Source organism: Gadus chalcogrammus, chromosome 2 (assembly GCF_026213295.1).
Source record: "Gadus chalcogrammus isolate NIFS_2021 chromosome 2, NIFS_Gcha_1.0, whole genome shotgun sequence".
NCBI lineage: Eukaryota > Metazoa > Chordata > Actinopteri > Gadiformes > Gadidae > Gadus > Gadus chalcogrammus.
Window position 1 is genome coordinate 479,878 of NC_079413.1, and position 17,707 is coordinate 497,584.

A 17,707-nucleotide genomic window follows, 5' to 3' on the forward strand; every position below is an offset into this window, starting at 1 on the left:
CGCCAAGTAACGGAAACCACACGTGGGACCAGTTTGCGCACGCAAGGAGACTTCTTAACGGTTCCTTATCTGCCAGCAGCACCCGCGCTCGCTCTCCTCAAACCGTGTTATCTGAATTACGAGCGCTCCTGTCGCGATAAGTCCAGGGAGCGCATCCCCACCCATCCCAACACTGGAGGAGCACTTGAGCCAGCACTTGGGTCTTCGAGCCGTCGTGTTTTGCAACATTCTGGCGCAAGCCTACTTCTCAATTAACCTGCGATACTCAACTTTAAATGTCAGTCAATCCATTATTTACACTACAATCTATGACGAATAGCCCGTGTGGGATTAATAAAGAACCTCTAAACTCATCAATAAAATCTGGTTTCTCAATCGCCTTTAACCTTCTCAATTGAAACTACAGATCGTTTCTTCTCAGAGAGCGACCCGAGAAGGAAGTGGTGGTTAACTTTGCCACGGGCCTGGGAAAGGGGGCCCCAGGACATAAGAATTGTTGTGAGGTGACAAACTGTGGCTTGTCTGCTTCTCCTGATAACCAATAACGCAGCACATTTAGCGGTAGCACACAGGTTGGTCATAAATTATAGAAGCTGTCGCCAGCCATGCCTTTCAAATGTTCTTCTGAAGCTAGAAGGCTACAACGGACCTGGTCAGCATATTTAGACATTGTGCATACAATCCCCAGAAAAAAAATTATGTGTGCAATTTCGCTTTTATGAATAGGATTCTTTATTCATTTTTTACATACAGACCAAAACACATTTCATTTCCATGTCTATCTCTATATTATTTTCCTAACAAGGTTGACAACATTATCTAAAACCAAGGAGCAGCTACTCCAAACGTGACCAACTGCGGTTTCTCTTAAAAAGGAACTAATCTGGAATGAAACATAATGCTGAACAAAACCACAAAGGATTTACCAAAGCCCTGCCCAACGTCTTCCGCAATGGTACACACGACATGCCTCTGGCGAATGTTTCACCTGACAACTCCGGAAACATCTTTCTCTATAGTAGCATCAAGTTCGGTCATCTGGCCCATCCAGTGCAGCCTGGATCCGAAGGACAGTGGGCAGATGATCTGATAGCATCCCCGCTACTGCTAGTGAACAGCCCTCAAGTAATCAACAGTGGACAGATGGGCTGGCTGACCATACACCTTACACAATAGAAGGGAGTGACCACTTTATGGCGAGCTTGGTCCACCTTTTTGACCTGTGTTGGACAGCATTTGGCAAAGCAACGTAACGTTTGGCAGCTAGAACGGCAGTAACGTTGGAATCGAAAAAAGTAACCCTTCTCTTGGTGGTGGACTTTTTTGGTTCATCGTAAACACCAAACATCGCCTTCAGCATTGCCTAGCGGATGCTGTTTGTGTTATTTGCTGTTGACCGATCCTCATCACCCCTGATTGATCCTTTTAAAAAGGCACCGGACCTAGCACAGTAAACGCACAATGGCAAACTGCCGGACATTCAACACTAAATAAAAGGTAAACAGTTGCACTGTGCACATATCTTCTGCTCAGCATTAAAGTGAATACTTTATAGGCACGGTGAAGTGCATCGTAAGGCACCAACGCCCTGTTTTTAACCTGACTTAGGTACAACACAAACCCTAAAGTTTCCAGATGACCTTTAACCTTCCCCCTTACAGTAGTACGAGTATTTAGTAGTCACATTTCTACAGCACAGTGTGTTCCCTTTCAGAATGTTTGGACGGAAAACGGTACAAGAAAACACAACTTTAGTTATTTGCCAACGAAGCGCGTCATTTTGCAGGTTAGCTTGTATGCTAACGTAGCGGTGTCAGGCCATGGCTGCGTATGGCGCATGCAGCACACGCGTAATGCGGGACAAGGCACATGCCGGAGGACATCATGGGAAAATGTTATCAAGGCGTGCTGGGAGAAGGCCCAACAATTATCAATTCCACATCCTGGAGCAGTCACCAGTCTAGTGCAGTCTCGCTCAGATACTGAATCAATCTTATCAAAAGCAGAATTTATCTTCTCGGTTCTAATAAAGCTTTCAATGTTCAGTGAGGATGTGTTTAAGGCATTACCTTACTGATAAGCAACAAGCCCTGGAGCAGAATTTCTGAGAAGGGGATGCATCGTTTAGTACAAGGAGAGTAGTCCGTACAAAACGGATGTGTAGTCCATAACCATGATTTAAAATGTCATTTTGACGTAGAGAGCCTGTAAAATTTCAGGATAAAGATCATTGATTTGGGGAAAAGGCAGCAACAACAGGATAAAACACAATTAAAAATAAGTGTTAGTCATTCTAAACACTCATTCTCTCTGGTTGTGATTGGTTGAATAAATTAGTTAAATACAACTTTAATATTTGGGCACTTGATTGTATTCTAAAACATACTACCAGTATGTATAGTTAGTGCGTAGTTCGGTGCAGTCTGGGAGGGAGGGAGAGGGGATGGCTGTGGCTCTAATGGGCCTGATCAGAAGGTGATTCAATCTACTAATCAAGTGTCTTGTCAATGATTGTCTGGAGTTCAGTTGTTGGGGACATTATTTGTAGTAACATACCCTTTTTCCATGGAGGCGTCACCATATGACAAACACAAGTGTGGCTTATAAAACTAATTATGAGTTTGCTACTTTTGGGCTGAGTAATACATACACAGACGCCGCATTGACTGCTTGGAGCTGTTGCTGCGTTCCTGAATAAAAACGTATTGAGATCGGTTGAGAAATGTATATGTGCTTTTAATCCAGGAAAACCATAGCTCCCCTTTTACTCGTTTAAAGTCAAGTCTTGGGCTCCCAATTATGGCAGCAACGTTAAAGTACGACACAAATGCCAATGCGGTGTCTATGTATATATGTCTACTGTGCTATGTACCAGGGCACCTCGTAGACTTATCTTCACTAGTCCAGTCTACTTACTCTTCTACCCATGACTTTGTTCATAGAAGGAGCAATCCCATAATTACCACACCTGTGTTAGTCCTACAATGAGGTCTCTCGGATGGGGGTCTTTTCAGTGAACTTTAGACCTCCTCTACCAGAGCAAGAGTTTCCTGCAAAGACGATGACATCATCATGATGGACAGCACTGGATAGTGTGTTAAGGCCACAGAGCACAATGCTAGGGATGGCTGTGTGCGTGTGTGTTCACGTGGGTGCGTGTGTTTGAGAGAGGATAACAAAAGAAATGACAGTTTGAGAGAAAACGTCAAAGCAAAGAGAAAGAGATTGAGAGAGAGAGAGAGAGAGAGAGAGAGAGAGAAAGAGAGAGAGAGAGAGAGAGAGAGAGAGAGAGAGAGAGAGAGAGAGAGAAGGGGGGAGAGAGCGAGCGAGAAGGATAAAACTCAATGTATTATTGATTATGGGATGCCTTGTTATGGATGTGTGTGAGGTTGGGCAGAAGAAAGAGTGAGTTTGTGTACTTGTGTTTCTGTGTGTGCGTCGGGCAGTGCGGCCGGGGTGTGTGTGCAGATCAACAGTTCAGCAGGCGCAGCCCCCCTGTCCGTCCGGGGGGCCGTCCTGCAGTGCCATGTTGCGCTGGTTCCCCAGCATCCCAGAGTCCCCCTCCAAGCTCTCGCTCATCTTCTCACAGATGATGTCCACCAGCCGTTCAAACACCTGCTTCACGTTGATGTGGTCCTTAGCACTCGCCTCGAAGAACTGGAACCCTGGACGCAGACGGACAAGTAAGCAAGTAAGTAAGTAACATTTATTAATAAAAGCACATTTATAATGTGTTTGCACTGACCAAAGTGCTTTACATAGTGCATACAGTAGGCAAAGATGAAGGCAAAATAACATTAGAATAAAATACAAATAAAAGACATGAAACCGGACATCCACACACAACAAAGGCAGTAGTGCAGAGGTCAGGTAGTTAATGGGGAGGGAAGGAAAGGTTGAACAGATGGGTATTGAGCCTTGATTTAAAGGCATAAATGGAGGGGGCATCACGTATGTCGGGTGGCAGGGGATGTGTAGAAGACCCTTATTATGGATAGGATTCAGACGCATGGACAGTGTTTCATCACCCGGGGAAACGATCCAACAATCCAACACTTTGATGTTGGATTGTCGATGGATACGTCTCTAATGTAACTAAGATGCACCTTCTACTAGCTATTGAGGAAGAATTAGGTAATGAAAAGGAAAATAACGATAATAACTCTCGAGTCAAAACTGAACCTACAGAAGATGACACATCACTGTTAGGGGCCATTAAATGTACAACGTAAAAAAAAACGTATATATATATATGACGCATATACAAACGTATATACGTTGTGTAGAAACGGATTAGGTAGATTGTGTAGAAGTATAGAAACATAGCGTACATAGTGTAGAGTAGACAGAGAGAAACAAATAGTGGAGGCAGTATAGAAACGTGTAGTGTAGATGGTGTCGACAGAGGCGTCCTCACCGAGCTCCTCGGCCAAACGCTGGCTGTCCTCCGTGGGGACGATGCGGTCGTCCTCCAGGTCACACTTGTTCCCCACCATGATCACCTGGGCGTTGTCCCACGAGTACGTCTTGATCTGCGTCGCCCTGGGAGACCCACAACTCCAGTTTAACACACTCGTTATCCCAGGTTTACGTGCATACTCATGATCTCAACATCATGGTTTGTATAAGTACTCGTTAACACATATCCCGTTGACATGCTCAACTCACCAGTCTTGGACAGCGTTGAATGACTCCTGGTTTGTGATGTCATACATGAGCAGGAAGCCCATGGCGCCCCGGTAGTATGCGGTGGTGATGGTCCGGTACCGCTCCTGTCCTGCCGTGTCCTTCAGGGACAACGCAGCACACAATGGTTCATAATGACTCATGACTAAAATGCAGGTGTTCGGCCACAAGGTGGCGCTGTGGGTTTCAGTGGGTAATATTATAGATGTAAACATGAACAAAAGCACTGTTCACAATGTTCATGTAGTTATGAAATAAATTAAGTCAAACACACACTACTCCACTAAGCGCAACACAACACTATTACAGGAGCATGAGACTTGTTCATACTTTATTGACAGGGGACCACTTAAATCCAAAATAAGGATGGGATGGGTTTGTTGTTGTTGTATAAGACCTAATGCAGCAAGATGTAATATGTTTTTTATAGAAAATAATACCAATGTCACATAACCTACTGTAACACACTGTAATGTAATGTTTGGTTAGGGTGGTCAACAGGAGGAAACCGGGGCAGGGAGAACACGCTATCTACAAGCAGGGGAAAACCAATCACAGGGAACCCAAACAGGAAGTCAGTCTCTCCTGCCCGCTGCTGTGTTGCCATGACGACCCTTGATAGCGTTACAAAGTTCTGACTCGGAAACCAGTCTGCAAACAATGCCACCGGCGGATTTTATAGAAATATACAATGAGAAGAGAGAGAAACAACGAGACGGAAAGATCAACAGAGAGAGAGACAGATGGCAGAGAAAGAGACAGAATCATAACGAGAGAGAGAGAGAGAGAGAGAGAGAGAGAGAGAGAGAGAGAGAGAGAGAGAGAGAGAGAGAGAGAGAGAGAGAGAGAGAGAGAGAGAGAGAGAGAGAGAGAGAGAGAGAGAGAGAGAGAGAGAGAGAGAGAGAGAGAGAGAGAGAGAGAGAGAGAGAGAGAAATAGAGAGAGACAGAGGGAGAGGACTACCAGGCCGATGGATATTACATTTTCATGCCGATCAGATTACTTTAGGCAATAACGTAAGCACACACACACAATGCACACACACACACACACACACACACACACACACACACACACACACACACACACACACACACACACACACACACACACACACACACACACACACACACACACACACACACACACACAAAATTGAGCAATGAATAAAACCCAGCCCCTCCCTAATGTTTACCTGACGACAAATCTGTATTCCTTGTTTGCATCAGGTCCGTGTGTGTGTGTGTGTGTGTGTGTGTGTGTGTCTTCACTGATCTTTCTATCGCAGGAGGAGGAGGATGGGGAGGGGGAGGGCACTGGTCGTCCAGGTAACCAGGGGCCATTGAGGTTCATGAATGTTCTATTATTGTCAGGATTGTTCTAGGTCCCCGCTGGTCCTTCAAGGAGGACCAGAGAGAGAGCAAGGACTAAGGGACTAACAACCTCAAAGAACCCAGGGGAATCAAACAAGAAGCACTGCATGATAATTAATCCTTCACAAGCTAAGAACAAGAGTACAACATGCTAACAGCAAGCATACAATACCCTAACAATAAGCGTATAACTAGCCAAGAACAGGCAAAAAATATGTGTTCAACTAGCTAACAACTATTTAACAACAAGCCAACCACAAGCTAACAATAATTCTACAACATGCTAACAACAAGCTTAACCGAAGGCCATAACAGTCAAACAACAAGCTTACAACATCCTAACAACAAGCGAAACGTAAGCTAACAACCGACTCACAACAAGCTATACAGATGATCCTAACGAGCTAACAATAGCCTAACCGCCAGAGCGCTTGCATCATGCCAAGGGCAGTTCCCTGTACACCTCTATACCAAATGTAGCAGCTCAGCGTTACTCTGAGTCATGCAAATCCACAATCAAATATTTGGCCAGGTATAATCCGCCAAACTCTGGACAAACAGAACGCCTCCTTTGTTGTGGTAACCAGATCCTCGCTGGAGACAAAGGTGGGGCCCTCAAACGGATGCACGCTGCCTGAGGAGCGAGGACCGGGAGCGGGTGCATTGACGTCAGCGCTCCCCCTTATCACTATACAAGCGTCACCTGGTTTATATGAGCGGGCCACACAAAGACCTGGCACACTCTAACACTATCCCAGCAACCCCCTCCCCATGAACACACACACACACACACACACACACACACACACACACACACACACACACACACACACACACACACACACACACACACACACACACACACACACACACACACACACACACACACACATACACACACACACACACACACACACACACACACACACACACACACACACACACGCACACAAAGCTCCCAGCTGCAACACTTGGGAGGCCAGAATTATTTGTTTAAAAATGTACGCAAAGCATGTCTGTTCGGCACACCTGAAGTCTACAGCTGCACTGTGTGGTGTGTGTGTGTGTGTGTGTGTGTGTGTGTGTGTGTGTGTGTGTGTGTGTGTGTGTGTGTGTGTGTCTGTGTGTGTCTGTGTGTGAGCGGATGTTTACTATGCTGTCATTATAATTGACTATTTAACGTCTAGCTGCTAGCAAATAATTATGTCTACAGTTGGTAAGATGGATGAGGTTAGATGTTATTAGGATAAATTAGGTTATATGTTATCAAGATGACTGAAGTTACATGTCATCAAGATGAATTGAGTTTTATGTTCAAGATGAGTTAAGTTACAATTAATTAAGATAAGAAGGGTTAGGGTTAGGGTTGGGTTACATTTAATGAATAGGAAGAGGTTAGAATCTTGGTTGACTTTGGGATTGAACCAATGGGGATTGGAGTCTGACACCCAAGCCACTCCTTCCTGTGTGAGTGTGAGTCTGTGTGTATGTGTGTGAGTTTGTTAGACTGCACCAAGGCTCTCACAAAGTTAATTTCAGTATAACTCTAAAGCATCAACAGAGAGCAAGATAATCCACCTGTGTGTCAAAACGACAAAGGCCTGTGATACATGTGTGGCAGCTCCAGGTTATGATATACTTATTCATCCCATGGTCAACTACTACATCAGTCCGAGCTAGGGAGCTAGTGTAGTCCCTGGAACCAACTCCAGGTGTAGTCCCTTGCCTTTGTGAACACAGGAAGAACATACAGACTCCATGCAGAACGTTCCCCCTGCACACCTTCTGGGAGGCAGTTGTGCTACCACTGTGCGCCCCGTGACCCCAGATCTGAGGTGACTGGCAGATATTTCAGACCATAGATAAACAGTGTTTTAAAAAGGGTTTGCCCTCTCTACATACTGGCACCATTTCCTCAAACCTAGAAGATCATTAGGGCACGCCCGAATATCCTATTGTACTTGGCAGTGAAGCAGGAGGCTAGATAGCATGGAGAAGGTTGGCATGAAGGATGTTAGGATGTTAGGATGAGGTGCGCAGCAGGGAGGTGGTTCGCTTGGACACTAGTGAGCTTGGAGGTGGTGCGAATGAAGGTAGTTGGCATTTAAATGGTTAGCTCGGAAGTTAAACAGCACTAAAGGGGTTGCACCTCGGGGAAGGCTGACAGAGTTAATCATTAACCCGACAGGAGTTCCTCTTTGGCGGTGCATATATGTGGGCTGCCCTGCCAGCACTACACACTCACAGGCTAACAGTCATTGTCACACATGCAGGCATTGTGTTATGCTCCTCAATAGTGCAGAGCTATGCATTGTACATATAGCTTCTCCACTCACTACTAATAATACCCCTAGAATCTGGGGACCTCATACTTCACCTTCACTTATTGGAGCAATTGGGGTGTGTCAGCTCTTTAGTGTAGAATGTGTGCATGGTATAGAGAGAGAGAGTGACTGTGTGTGTGTGTGTGTGTTTTGGTGTGTGCTATAAGACTGCTGATCCTTTGCAACGTGTGAACACTGCCTTGCTCCTCCACATGACTCATGTATTTGAACATGCTAAGAAACATGTACAGTGGATAAAGGGATGTCTACAGCTAACACAGAGTCTCATAGGCTCTGCGTTAGCTGACCTCAATCAACCAGATCAGCATAGTGGTGACTTAACCAACCCAGATCTGCATAGCGGTGAGCCGGTGACCTGACTCACCCAGATCTGCAGTTTGATCCTCTTGTCATTCCGGAACACCGTCTTCACCTTGAAGTCGATGCCAACGGTGCTGACAAAGGCGGAGGTGAAGGAGTCGTCCGCGTAGCGGAAGAGGAAGGACGTCTTGCCCACACTGCTGTTGCCGATGATCAGCAGCTTGAACATGTAGTCGAAGTTCTGGTCCGCTGCGTCCTTCTGGGTGGGCGGCTGCTGGAGCCGGGAGTCGTTGGAGGCCATCTGGAGGTCAGAGGTCAACGTTTAACGTTTAACAGATCACTCAAAGTGATCCATTGAAGTGATCTGTGAAGTGATCTGCAAAGATCTATTCAGGGGGCTAAATTGTCGTAGCACCCCCAGCCAATAGCAGATCGATTTGATGGATCAGGCATCTTTAATCTCTACCTCCTTTATATATGGTGAGATAACATTTCTCTCCTAATTTAAATGGTCACTAAATTATATGGCTTCTGCTCTGTCAGGTCGTCTGAACAGCCCTGTGTCCGAGGGGTGCGAGCTAAATAAGCCTTGCTAAGAGCACAAGGTCACCACAACCCACCCAGGGACAGCTACTCAATCCCCTAATCGTGACATTGCCTTACCTTATCCCGCAGTTTGTCAAAATCATCAGCTGATTCGTATATACTATATGATTCGTATATGATCTATAGAACAAGTTTCAGAGGTCCCATTGTACTGAGGACTAGTTACAAGGAGGACTTGTACACCAAGTGACAGGGAAACGCTTGTTACAACGTTGATGTTGCAAGTTACTGGCAGGCCTCAGGGTTTGAGGAAGGAACCAGCAACATGTTTGCAAGAAAACAGGTTAATCTTTATTAACAACGTGGCCACAACACTCCACCAGGCCTTCTCATAGCTAAATTATGCCTTTACAGGCAGTGACAGTATGATCTACCCAGAACGACAGCATCTGTCCAGTCTCACTTTCTACAAGGGACACCCAACCACACCAAACGGTCTGTATCTCTCAGGCAACCTCTGTTAATCATCTCCTCTCTTGCACCTGTTCTGCTCCCCAAAAAGGCCACACCTGGCTCCCTGCCGACAGGTGATCAACACACACTCTGCATTGGGTTTATTAGCCAGCAATAACCACTTATCAAGATACCCATGATGCATTGTGGCCCTTCATTGATGATCCTTACATTACTGGATCCTAACTCTCAAAATCTCTTAAATACAACTACCAGTTGCCTTAATGTAACCGTTTCTATTTTAACACAATTTTGTGAACATTATATTTCAAAACTAAGATTAGGTAGTTGTAATGACAAAAATGCTACAAGGGTGAAACAGAGCTAGATTTTGAAAAGAAACTCCCCTCTCTGATCCTTCCTTTCCTATGTTTCTCCAGCATTGAGAAGTGTTCCAATCAAGGAAGAGATTTCCGGATTGGTCAGAAATTAATTGAGTGCGGTCTTAAATCAAAAGAGTATTTCACTCACTAAAAGCTGCCGGATGGCCGTAGTATTTCCAACTCAAATTATAGCTCTTAAATCGTACCTACAGCACCTTTCACTTGTCCATCGGCCCTGAGAGACTCTCTCTCAAGGACCAGAGAAAGAGTATGTGAACTTCACGGTCAGTATCTATTCCACATCCCCACCGCTACACAATCACTGCACAACACACTCGTCTCCATGGTAACCTGCCGGGGGCATCAGTTGCAAAGCTGGCCCCATTAGTGACCAAGGCTGTCCACTCACACGGCTCTTAAACTGTCCAGATGGAAAGGCAGCACGGCCGGTGCAGGGAGAGATGCCTATCAGACTATAAGGGAGCCATCACTGGGTCAGATCCACAAGGCTGCACTGTCAAGGCTGGGTCAGCCGCCCATGAAAACATCTGAAACGGTGTGGTGTGGCTGTACTTATGGGGACCGGGATGACTGCTAGTACAGCAGGGGATTGTGAGATGTCAGAAGCAGAATCTAGTCGGTAAGACATCGGATAACACTCATTATAGGGGTAAACAAAAGAATGTTTTTCTTTCAGGTTAAACACAATCAAAGTGTCTGTCCATCACATTGCTTGGTGAAACTTTTTCTTCATGTGAATAAATGGCCAATAGACTCTCAAAAGGACCACTTCTGAACCACATGAGCAATGTGTTGATGCTTGTCTGTCACTCTGGGGCCTGCCTGTCTCTCTGGCCCCTGTCTGTCTCTCTGGCCCCTGTCTGTCTCTCTAGGGCCTGGCCTTCTCTCTGCCACTTTGGATACATTCTACCAAGTAGGCCTCTGTATCCTACCACCCAACCGGTCCCAACTCGAACCCCTGGCTGTGTGATCCTGTATCACATGACGCATTTGATGGGCTCTGTATCTGCTAAGGCGTTTAGTGTGCACATTCGCAGGGGCCACACAAAGGGGCCAGCCATAAGAAATCTGCTTGTTTTCAAGCTCATTGCCAAGAACAATATTTAAGCCCTGGGGTCACATGTCTCTAGTCTACCGAGCAGCTGAGCGGGGTGGTCCAGCAGCACAGTGAACCTCATAGCTGGGCTCATGTTTCCGACATAATGCATCAATCCCCCCCTTCAGCCCCACCACCTCAGGTGGTGGGGCTGGACAACAAATATAGGGCATACTGTATAGGTTACTTATCAACATAACGACCACAGTTGCAGTGCCCTAGGGAGGCAGGTGTCATTAGGCTGCTGGCTTGGATGGACGGAGCGACAGATTGACTATCAGCAGTATTGATCCCTAGGCAGCTGGCACATTTGACATGGGGCGGCCAATAGAGGGCGCTACTATGAATTTGAAGAAGGAAAACAACAACAACAACAACAACAACAACAACAACAACAACAACAACAACAACAACCACCCTAAGACTTAAGAATATATATATTAATGAGCAAGGTTAATATATAGTTAGAGAGTAAAATGTATAATCTGCTATAAAATGTAGATTAAAAACTGTTTCCGGCCTGGAGCGAAAAAATCTTTGCCCATTTACTCTTGTTCTAATTTGTAGATTTGCAATTCGCTCCCCTCAAGGCAAGAGATATGAGCTTGTGGGGGCACATGGCACCTGTCGTAACAACATTTATCTGAAGGCTGCCAATTAATAATCTGTAACACGATCATTGCTGTAATACGGTCATCTACAACAATGATGAGTTCAAGTACTGCAGCGGTGCTGTGGCTCTGTTACATCTCCATCTCTCATGGAGAACAATGTTCAGGAGACTATCTCCGAGACTCTGGATCTCCTCATCATAACTCCAATGACTACATCTGAATCCGAGAGGTGCTAACGTTTTGCTTACTTTATTATTTTAACTATAACAAATAATGTAAGCAATGATTATTATTTAAAAAAAAAAACATTTTAAGTAGGCTTACCTCAAACAACGTAAACTAAACATGTGTCATTATACAACGAGAGGCCCCTTTATGTATTGAAATAAACTGGTTTGTGATAGGCTGCCTGGTTGCTTGTGTGCTTGATTTTTGATGTTGCCCCCACTGAATAAAAATGCACCAGCCGCAACTGCATCTCACCCTTCAGTAGGCCTATAAGACTCGCAGAACACGAGCAAACTTTATTATAATAAAATATTATTTGAAGTATTGCATTTATGTTTATTAGCTATCTTACGAAAAGTTGTCTCGATGGAAACATAGATAGCCGATAATTTTTCAGTTTATAAGAAAGGACATATTTGATTGAAGGGCGTAAGAACGAGCCTTTAGTGAAACAAAAACAAAAACGAATATAATCGGCAGCGAGATATACGAGTTGTATGAACATGTGAGTAACAGTTAGTGAGTGGAATCGCAAGTCTGTGATAAAGGGTGTCGCCACTGGACTAACAGGAAATATAAGGAAAAAATAAACTTCTTACTTTACCTTGTTGTGGGAAAGGTCCAGTTGAGTCTTCTATCGGATAGATGTCTCACTCTCTCTGGTCCAGCGAGGAGTGGTTTCGAATAGGAAGAGCCGAATAAGCTCCTTTCCTTCCTCTTCCCTTCAGTGTACGCGCAGGTTTTCCTCAGGCGCTCCCGGATCTCTCTGTGTACACTAGGAGCTGCTGCTGCTGCTGTTGGCAAGCACTGCGCCGGCGCAGCTTCCCGGCTCACCTTCATCACCATCAACATCACCATCATCATTACTCAACCAACCGGAGGGGACGAGTTGTTGTAATGCTGCGGTCTGCCGGGTTCAGACCAGTGATCCTTATGTATTGCATAATTGGCTTACCGTTTACTGACACCGATTATTGCAGTGTTTATTTAGAGTAGGCTATACGTTTAAGTCCATTCGTTCCTTAACCCTTGAGAATAATGCCATGGTTAAACTTATTACACAAATGTCCTCCTAGACGACTATGTATGGATACTTTCCTCGTTGGAAAAAGGCGCATTCCATGATCTTTCGAAACCGGTTCGGTTCACCTCGGCACAAAGCAGCTCGCTGGACTTCCTCATAGCTTTTCACGCCCAAAATGCAAGGAATCCTTCCTGGAAGCGTGTTGTTTACATTTTCACACACACACACACACACACACACACACACACACACACACACACACACACACACACGCGCGTACACGCGCACACACACACACACACACACACACACACACACACACACACACACACACACACACACACACACACACACACACCTTCATTAGAGGGATTTCTTTATTCACAATTGCACAATGCAAATGGCAGGATGATGAGAAAGCTTAACTCAAAAGATAATGATGATATTTAAAAGTATTGACATAACATAACCCTGAATTTAACACTAGCCCGGTAAAAATTGTACAAGGAGCTGAGCAGATAAACTTGTTTTAACTCCCTGATGACAGATGCTTGAGGAGACAGCTGACATTGTGAGTTCTTCCTTCATGTTACTCGATCACTTACTTCCATTGTTAAAGTTGCAATGTGTAACATTGGCTCATAGCTTAAGCTTAATACCCTGAACATATCTGTTGTCCATCTCAATCTTTAGTTCTCTGCGGTTCAATATTTCGTATGAAATGAAAGACCATATTTCAAATCCACATCTGATGTTTATTTTAAATTTGCTGCTTTATATAAAAAACCCACACTGGTCAAACAATTTAGAAAAACACACACAATTTGTTCACCTTCATAAATATTAATAATGTCGCTCAAGCACATCAATCTTAGCATTTTCTCCATTTGATCAAAAAAGCTTTCAGTCAAGGCCTAAGACTCATTCGTATGAAAAGGCTAGGTTATATTTCTTAATAATGAGCAAAAAAAAACTGCTGAAATACTGCTGACAGAACACACGTGTTGTCTGTTAAGGCGTTAAAACACTACCGATTATCATCTGTCAAAGAATGTTGACGTAAATAAAAACAATAACTTTTAAGCACATTCTACCTAGTTTATTCTCAAACAATTTAAAATACTGTTTTATTTCTTGATTTGAAAGCAAGCTCTGTTGAGGTTATCATTATTACTAAGATTTCAATTATTTTCTCACTTAAAATACAAATATTTAATCATGCAGCTCATTCAAATTAATTCAATCCAAACTTTATTGTGTACATGTATTAATAGTAACAATACTTATTGTATTATTATTATTATCATTAAAGGCTTCATTCTTAAGAGTTGAATTCTGCTAAATAAAGACGTAGCTAAGTGGCTATGTTTCCTGGGCTCCGTATCAAGGGGGCAGCCTCGCAAATAGGGTTAGCATACACACAGCCAATCTCTACCAGCCCATTAGTTGGGACAGGGTGAGGTTTAAAACCCCTGCAGTGGTCACAACAGGACCCCATGTGTCCCCCTGCCGTCATAGATGGTGAGGTTTAGGGCCCAGTAGAGACTAGATGGTGGTGAGGTTGAGGGCCCTGTAGAGACTAGAGGGTGGTGAGGTTGAGGGCAGTGTAGACCAGGTTAGTGGTTGTGCAGACGAAGCCCACCAGGTTGACAAGATTGGAGAGGCCGTGGTAGCGCCCAAACATCCTCTTGCAGGCTCCGTACTTGGGGTCCTGCTCTCTGAGCTTGGCGTAGGCCTCCTTCTGGCTCCCCAGACCCACCTGGTCGCCCAGGCCATGCTCCTCCTCCACCGCCCTCAGCCGGAACATCAGCTCCGTGGCTGCAGGGCCCAACCACTGTGCGTTGAGGCCGGCCGTGACCAGCGCTACCAAGTACAGAACCATCTGGGGGTCAGAGAGAGGGGATCATTTAAACAGATCCTCAAAGACAGGCTGCTGAAGATACCCTAGCTGTGAGTATGTATGTTATAAAAGCAATGCCATGTGAAGGTAGAAAGCTCCCATACTACAAAGCCCTTTTTCAATTTTACTTTTTTGTTCCATTTTTTCCCAGGTTGGAGAGACATGTCTCCGTCACTGTCTGCGTGTCTCTCACCTGCACATTTTCCTGCCACTCCGTCGTCTCACTGGCGTGGTGCAGCGCATACACGACCAGGCTGCTGAGGTTAGCCGCCAGCAGGCAGTAGAAGTACACGGGGAAAAGCTTGCTCTGCACCAGCCCGAATGTGTGCCTCGTTACCTGCCGCACCAGCACAAAACCTGTCGGCCAAGGCACGGGAGACGTTGAGCCAATGCGCGTACAAAAGCTTGTTTACAATTTTAGAGACAAAGTTTTCTCGCAATTGCTCCGATCCACTCACCTGCTATGAAGGACACCCAGAGCTGCATCCCCCAGGAGAAGGATAGGACCAGCAGGTGAATCACCCTGACCAGATCCGTAGGCTCTCGTTCGGTAACCATGGCTGATCAGTGGATGCTAGAAGGAACTACCAGTTAGACAAACGTTGGCTTAAAAATTAGTCGAACACTGTTGATATATGTAGCGTTTAACCTCGAGGCTGAATTACTCTTACTTAAGTAGGTGGAAGGTTGTGAATTTACGCAACATCGTGTTAAAACACTCGTCGATCATGAGAGGAAAGAATAAACGCTTTGTAATTCTGTAATATCCTCCATATTCTTCTAATATAACATGGATCAACCCCACGTTGTGTGTGGTGTGCACTTACTTTACTTTTTTCCGACGCCAAATTAAGGTATTAGCACATCTGATGGTCTTTCTGACATGAGGTTATCTTCCTCTCTAGATCGTCAACGGCAAAACAAACATGTGGACCAATCACAGACCGTCTTGGGAACGTTTAGTTCCTCCCCTTTGTGTGAATAATTTATTTCCTCTGCTGTGAATCTATCGTGTTACTTAACTTTGTTGGAGCTCAGAAGTGTATCGTAAGATGTCGGATGGATGTAGAAGATGACGATGAGTTGAGGATCCTGGCCCTGGGTTGCTAAAAATAATATAATACGATAATAATAAAATACATTTTCTCATATTATTACTTTGGTCAGTCGAGCCTCTCTCGTTTGTGGGGAAATGCCTCCCTCTGCCGGTATGATATGTTCATAACACTCTATTTCAGCAAATCATATAACTGGACTATCCCATGATGATTTGCATGCGCCTCCTATAAATACCACCGTCAAACCAGAACTAGCACCTTCGAAACCAGTCTAATCATGCCTGCTGAAGTCGCCAAACCCGCCCCCAAGAAGGGCTCCAAGAAAGCGGTCTCCAAGACCGCAGTTAAGGGTGGAAAGAAGCGCCGCAAGACCAGGAAGGAAAGTTATGCAATCTACGTCTACAAGGTGCTGAAGCAGGTCCACCCAGACACTGGCATCTCCTCCAAGGCGATGGGAATCATGAACTCCTTCGTCAACGACATCTTCGAGCGCATAGCCGGTGAGGCCTCTCGCCTTGCTCACTACAACAAGCGCTCCACCATCACCTCCAGGGAAATACAGACCGCTGTACGTCTGCTGCTCCCCGGTGAGCTGGCCAAGCACGCCGTGTCTGAGGGCACAAAGGCTGTGACAAAGTACACCAGCTCCAAGTAAACTCTTGATGAATGCAACCCAAACGGTCCTTTTAAGGACCACCCAATTCAGCTTAAAAGAGCCTTCCTTCACTCTACAATGATCAATTATGATATGTAGCCTATTGGAAATGTTAATGCGGGCTAAACTATAAAAACTGATTCAAATAAAATATTTTTGATTTATAGCACGACTGATGTACGGAAACACTACCTTCTGTATTGATGGGTTATTTACGTTTTTTCTTAAAAGGAATCTCTTTAGTAACCTACACTATGAACTTTTCTTTGGTAAACTTTAAAGGTTGTAAACGTGTACCTCATAGTCGAGCTAGAGCCCGCAGCCATTTAAGTCCACGGTGGGCATTCGTTTGCATTTTCTTCGCTGAGGGACAACTCAAGGGAGTTGACATATCTTATGGGAAATCGTTTGATAGGTCTCTATAAAACGATACAACGGCCTCAGGCCGAGCTGATAATCTCGCTCATTAAGTTTTCTAATGATCGACGTTTTATGGGTCAATAGAGCTTGTTTATGTATAGCAGATGATAAACAGCAGCTGGATGTCTTGAGCATTAAGGTGAACCTCTACGCTTTGATTGGCGCACAAGTTGTAGTCCATGTACTCGTTTTATATTTTATATATATATATATATATATGAATTGAATATATCATATTATATATATATATATATATTATATATATATATATATATATATATATATATATATATATTATATATATATATATATATATATATATATATATATATATTATATATATATATATATATATATATATATATATATATTATATATATATATATATATATATATATATATATATATTTTATATATATATATATATATATGAATTGAATATATCATATTATAGCATAATTATTTAGGTCAGCCTTGATGTCGCGCCTGTTTACTTTTGTGTTAATGTATAGAAGTGGCGGGGATTCTGCTGTATGAATGACCCATATGCTAATAGACTGCGACGCCTCCTTAAGCCCAGACGACCATTGGCTGAAATATCTTCTC

General features: G+C 44.2%; 3 protein-coding genes across 4 annotated transcripts; 1 reads left to right on the plus strand and 2 right to left on the minus strand.

Annotated features, from left to right (window-relative positions):
* Positions 1-168: 168 nt before the first annotated feature.
* rab3db (RAB3D, member RAS oncogene family, b) lies at positions 169-13,250 on the minus strand. Its single transcript, XM_056610959.1, has 5 exons — positions 12,649-13,250; positions 8,768-9,004; positions 4,669-4,787; positions 4,418-4,542; positions 169-3,665 (listed from the first exon to the last, which is right to left on the minus strand). The coding sequence occupies exons 2-5, from the start codon at positions 9,002-9,004 to the stop codon at positions 3,478-3,480; spliced, it is 669 nt and encodes a 222-aa protein (XP_056466934.1). The 5' UTR covers positions 12,649-13,250; the 3' UTR covers positions 169-3,477.
* A 222-nt stretch (positions 13,251-13,472) lies between these two features.
* On the minus strand, positions 13,473-15,909 carry tmem205 (transmembrane protein 205). 2 transcript variants are annotated; one of them, XM_056611080.1, is made up of 4 exons: positions 15,796-15,891; positions 15,427-15,552; positions 15,162-15,325; positions 13,473-14,950 (listed from the first exon to the last, which is right to left on the minus strand). In XM_056611080.1, the coding sequence occupies exons 2-4, from the start codon at positions 15,524-15,526 to the stop codon at positions 14,648-14,650; spliced, it is 567 nt and encodes a 188-aa protein (XP_056467055.1). In that variant the 5' UTR covers positions 15,527-15,552; positions 15,796-15,891; the 3' UTR covers positions 13,473-14,647. The 2 variants fall into 2 exon arrangements, with proteins under 2 accessions (XP_056467055.1, XP_056467046.1); XM_056611071.1 differs by having other exon boundaries at positions 13,477-14,950; positions 15,427-15,542; positions 15,796-15,909.
* A 366-nt stretch (positions 15,910-16,275) lies between these two features.
* LOC130405911 (histone H2B 1/2-like) lies at positions 16,276-16,733 on the plus strand. The gene has a single exon (XM_056611223.1). It carries the CDS (start codon positions 16,304-16,306, stop codon positions 16,679-16,681), a length of 378 nt encoding a protein of 125 aa, XP_056467198.1. The 5' UTR covers positions 16,276-16,303; the 3' UTR covers positions 16,682-16,733.
* Positions 16,734-17,707: the final 974 nt, after the last annotated feature.

Coding starts and splice junctions, on each gene's coding strand:
- rab3db (XM_056610959.1), bottom strand. CDS start 9,004: ATGGCCTCCAACGACTCCCGGCTCCAGCAGCCGCCCACCCAGAAGGAC. Junction 4,788..8,767: donor GGATCAAACTGCAGATCTGG/GTGAGTCAGGTC, acceptor TTGTCCCTGAAG/GACACGGCAGGACAGGAGCG. Junction 4,543..4,668: donor TTCAACGCTGTCCAAGACTG/GTGAGTTGAGCA, acceptor TGGGTCTCCCAG/GGCGACGCAGATCAAGACGT.
- tmem205 (XM_056611080.1), bottom strand. CDS start 15,526: ATGGTTACCGAACGAGAGCCTACGGATCTGGTCAGGGTGATTCACCTG. Junction 15,326..15,426: donor CTGGGTGTCCTTCATAGCAG/GTGAGTGGATCG, acceptor CTTGGCCGACAG/GTTTTGTGCTGGTGCGGCAG. Junction 14,951..15,161: donor AGTGGCAGGAAAATGTGCAG/GTGAGAGACACG, acceptor TCTGACCCCCAG/ATGGTTCTGTACTTGGTAGC.
- LOC130405911 (XM_056611223.1), top strand. CDS start 16,304: ATGCCTGCTGAAGTCGCCAAACCCGCCCCCAAGAAGGGCTCCAAGAAA.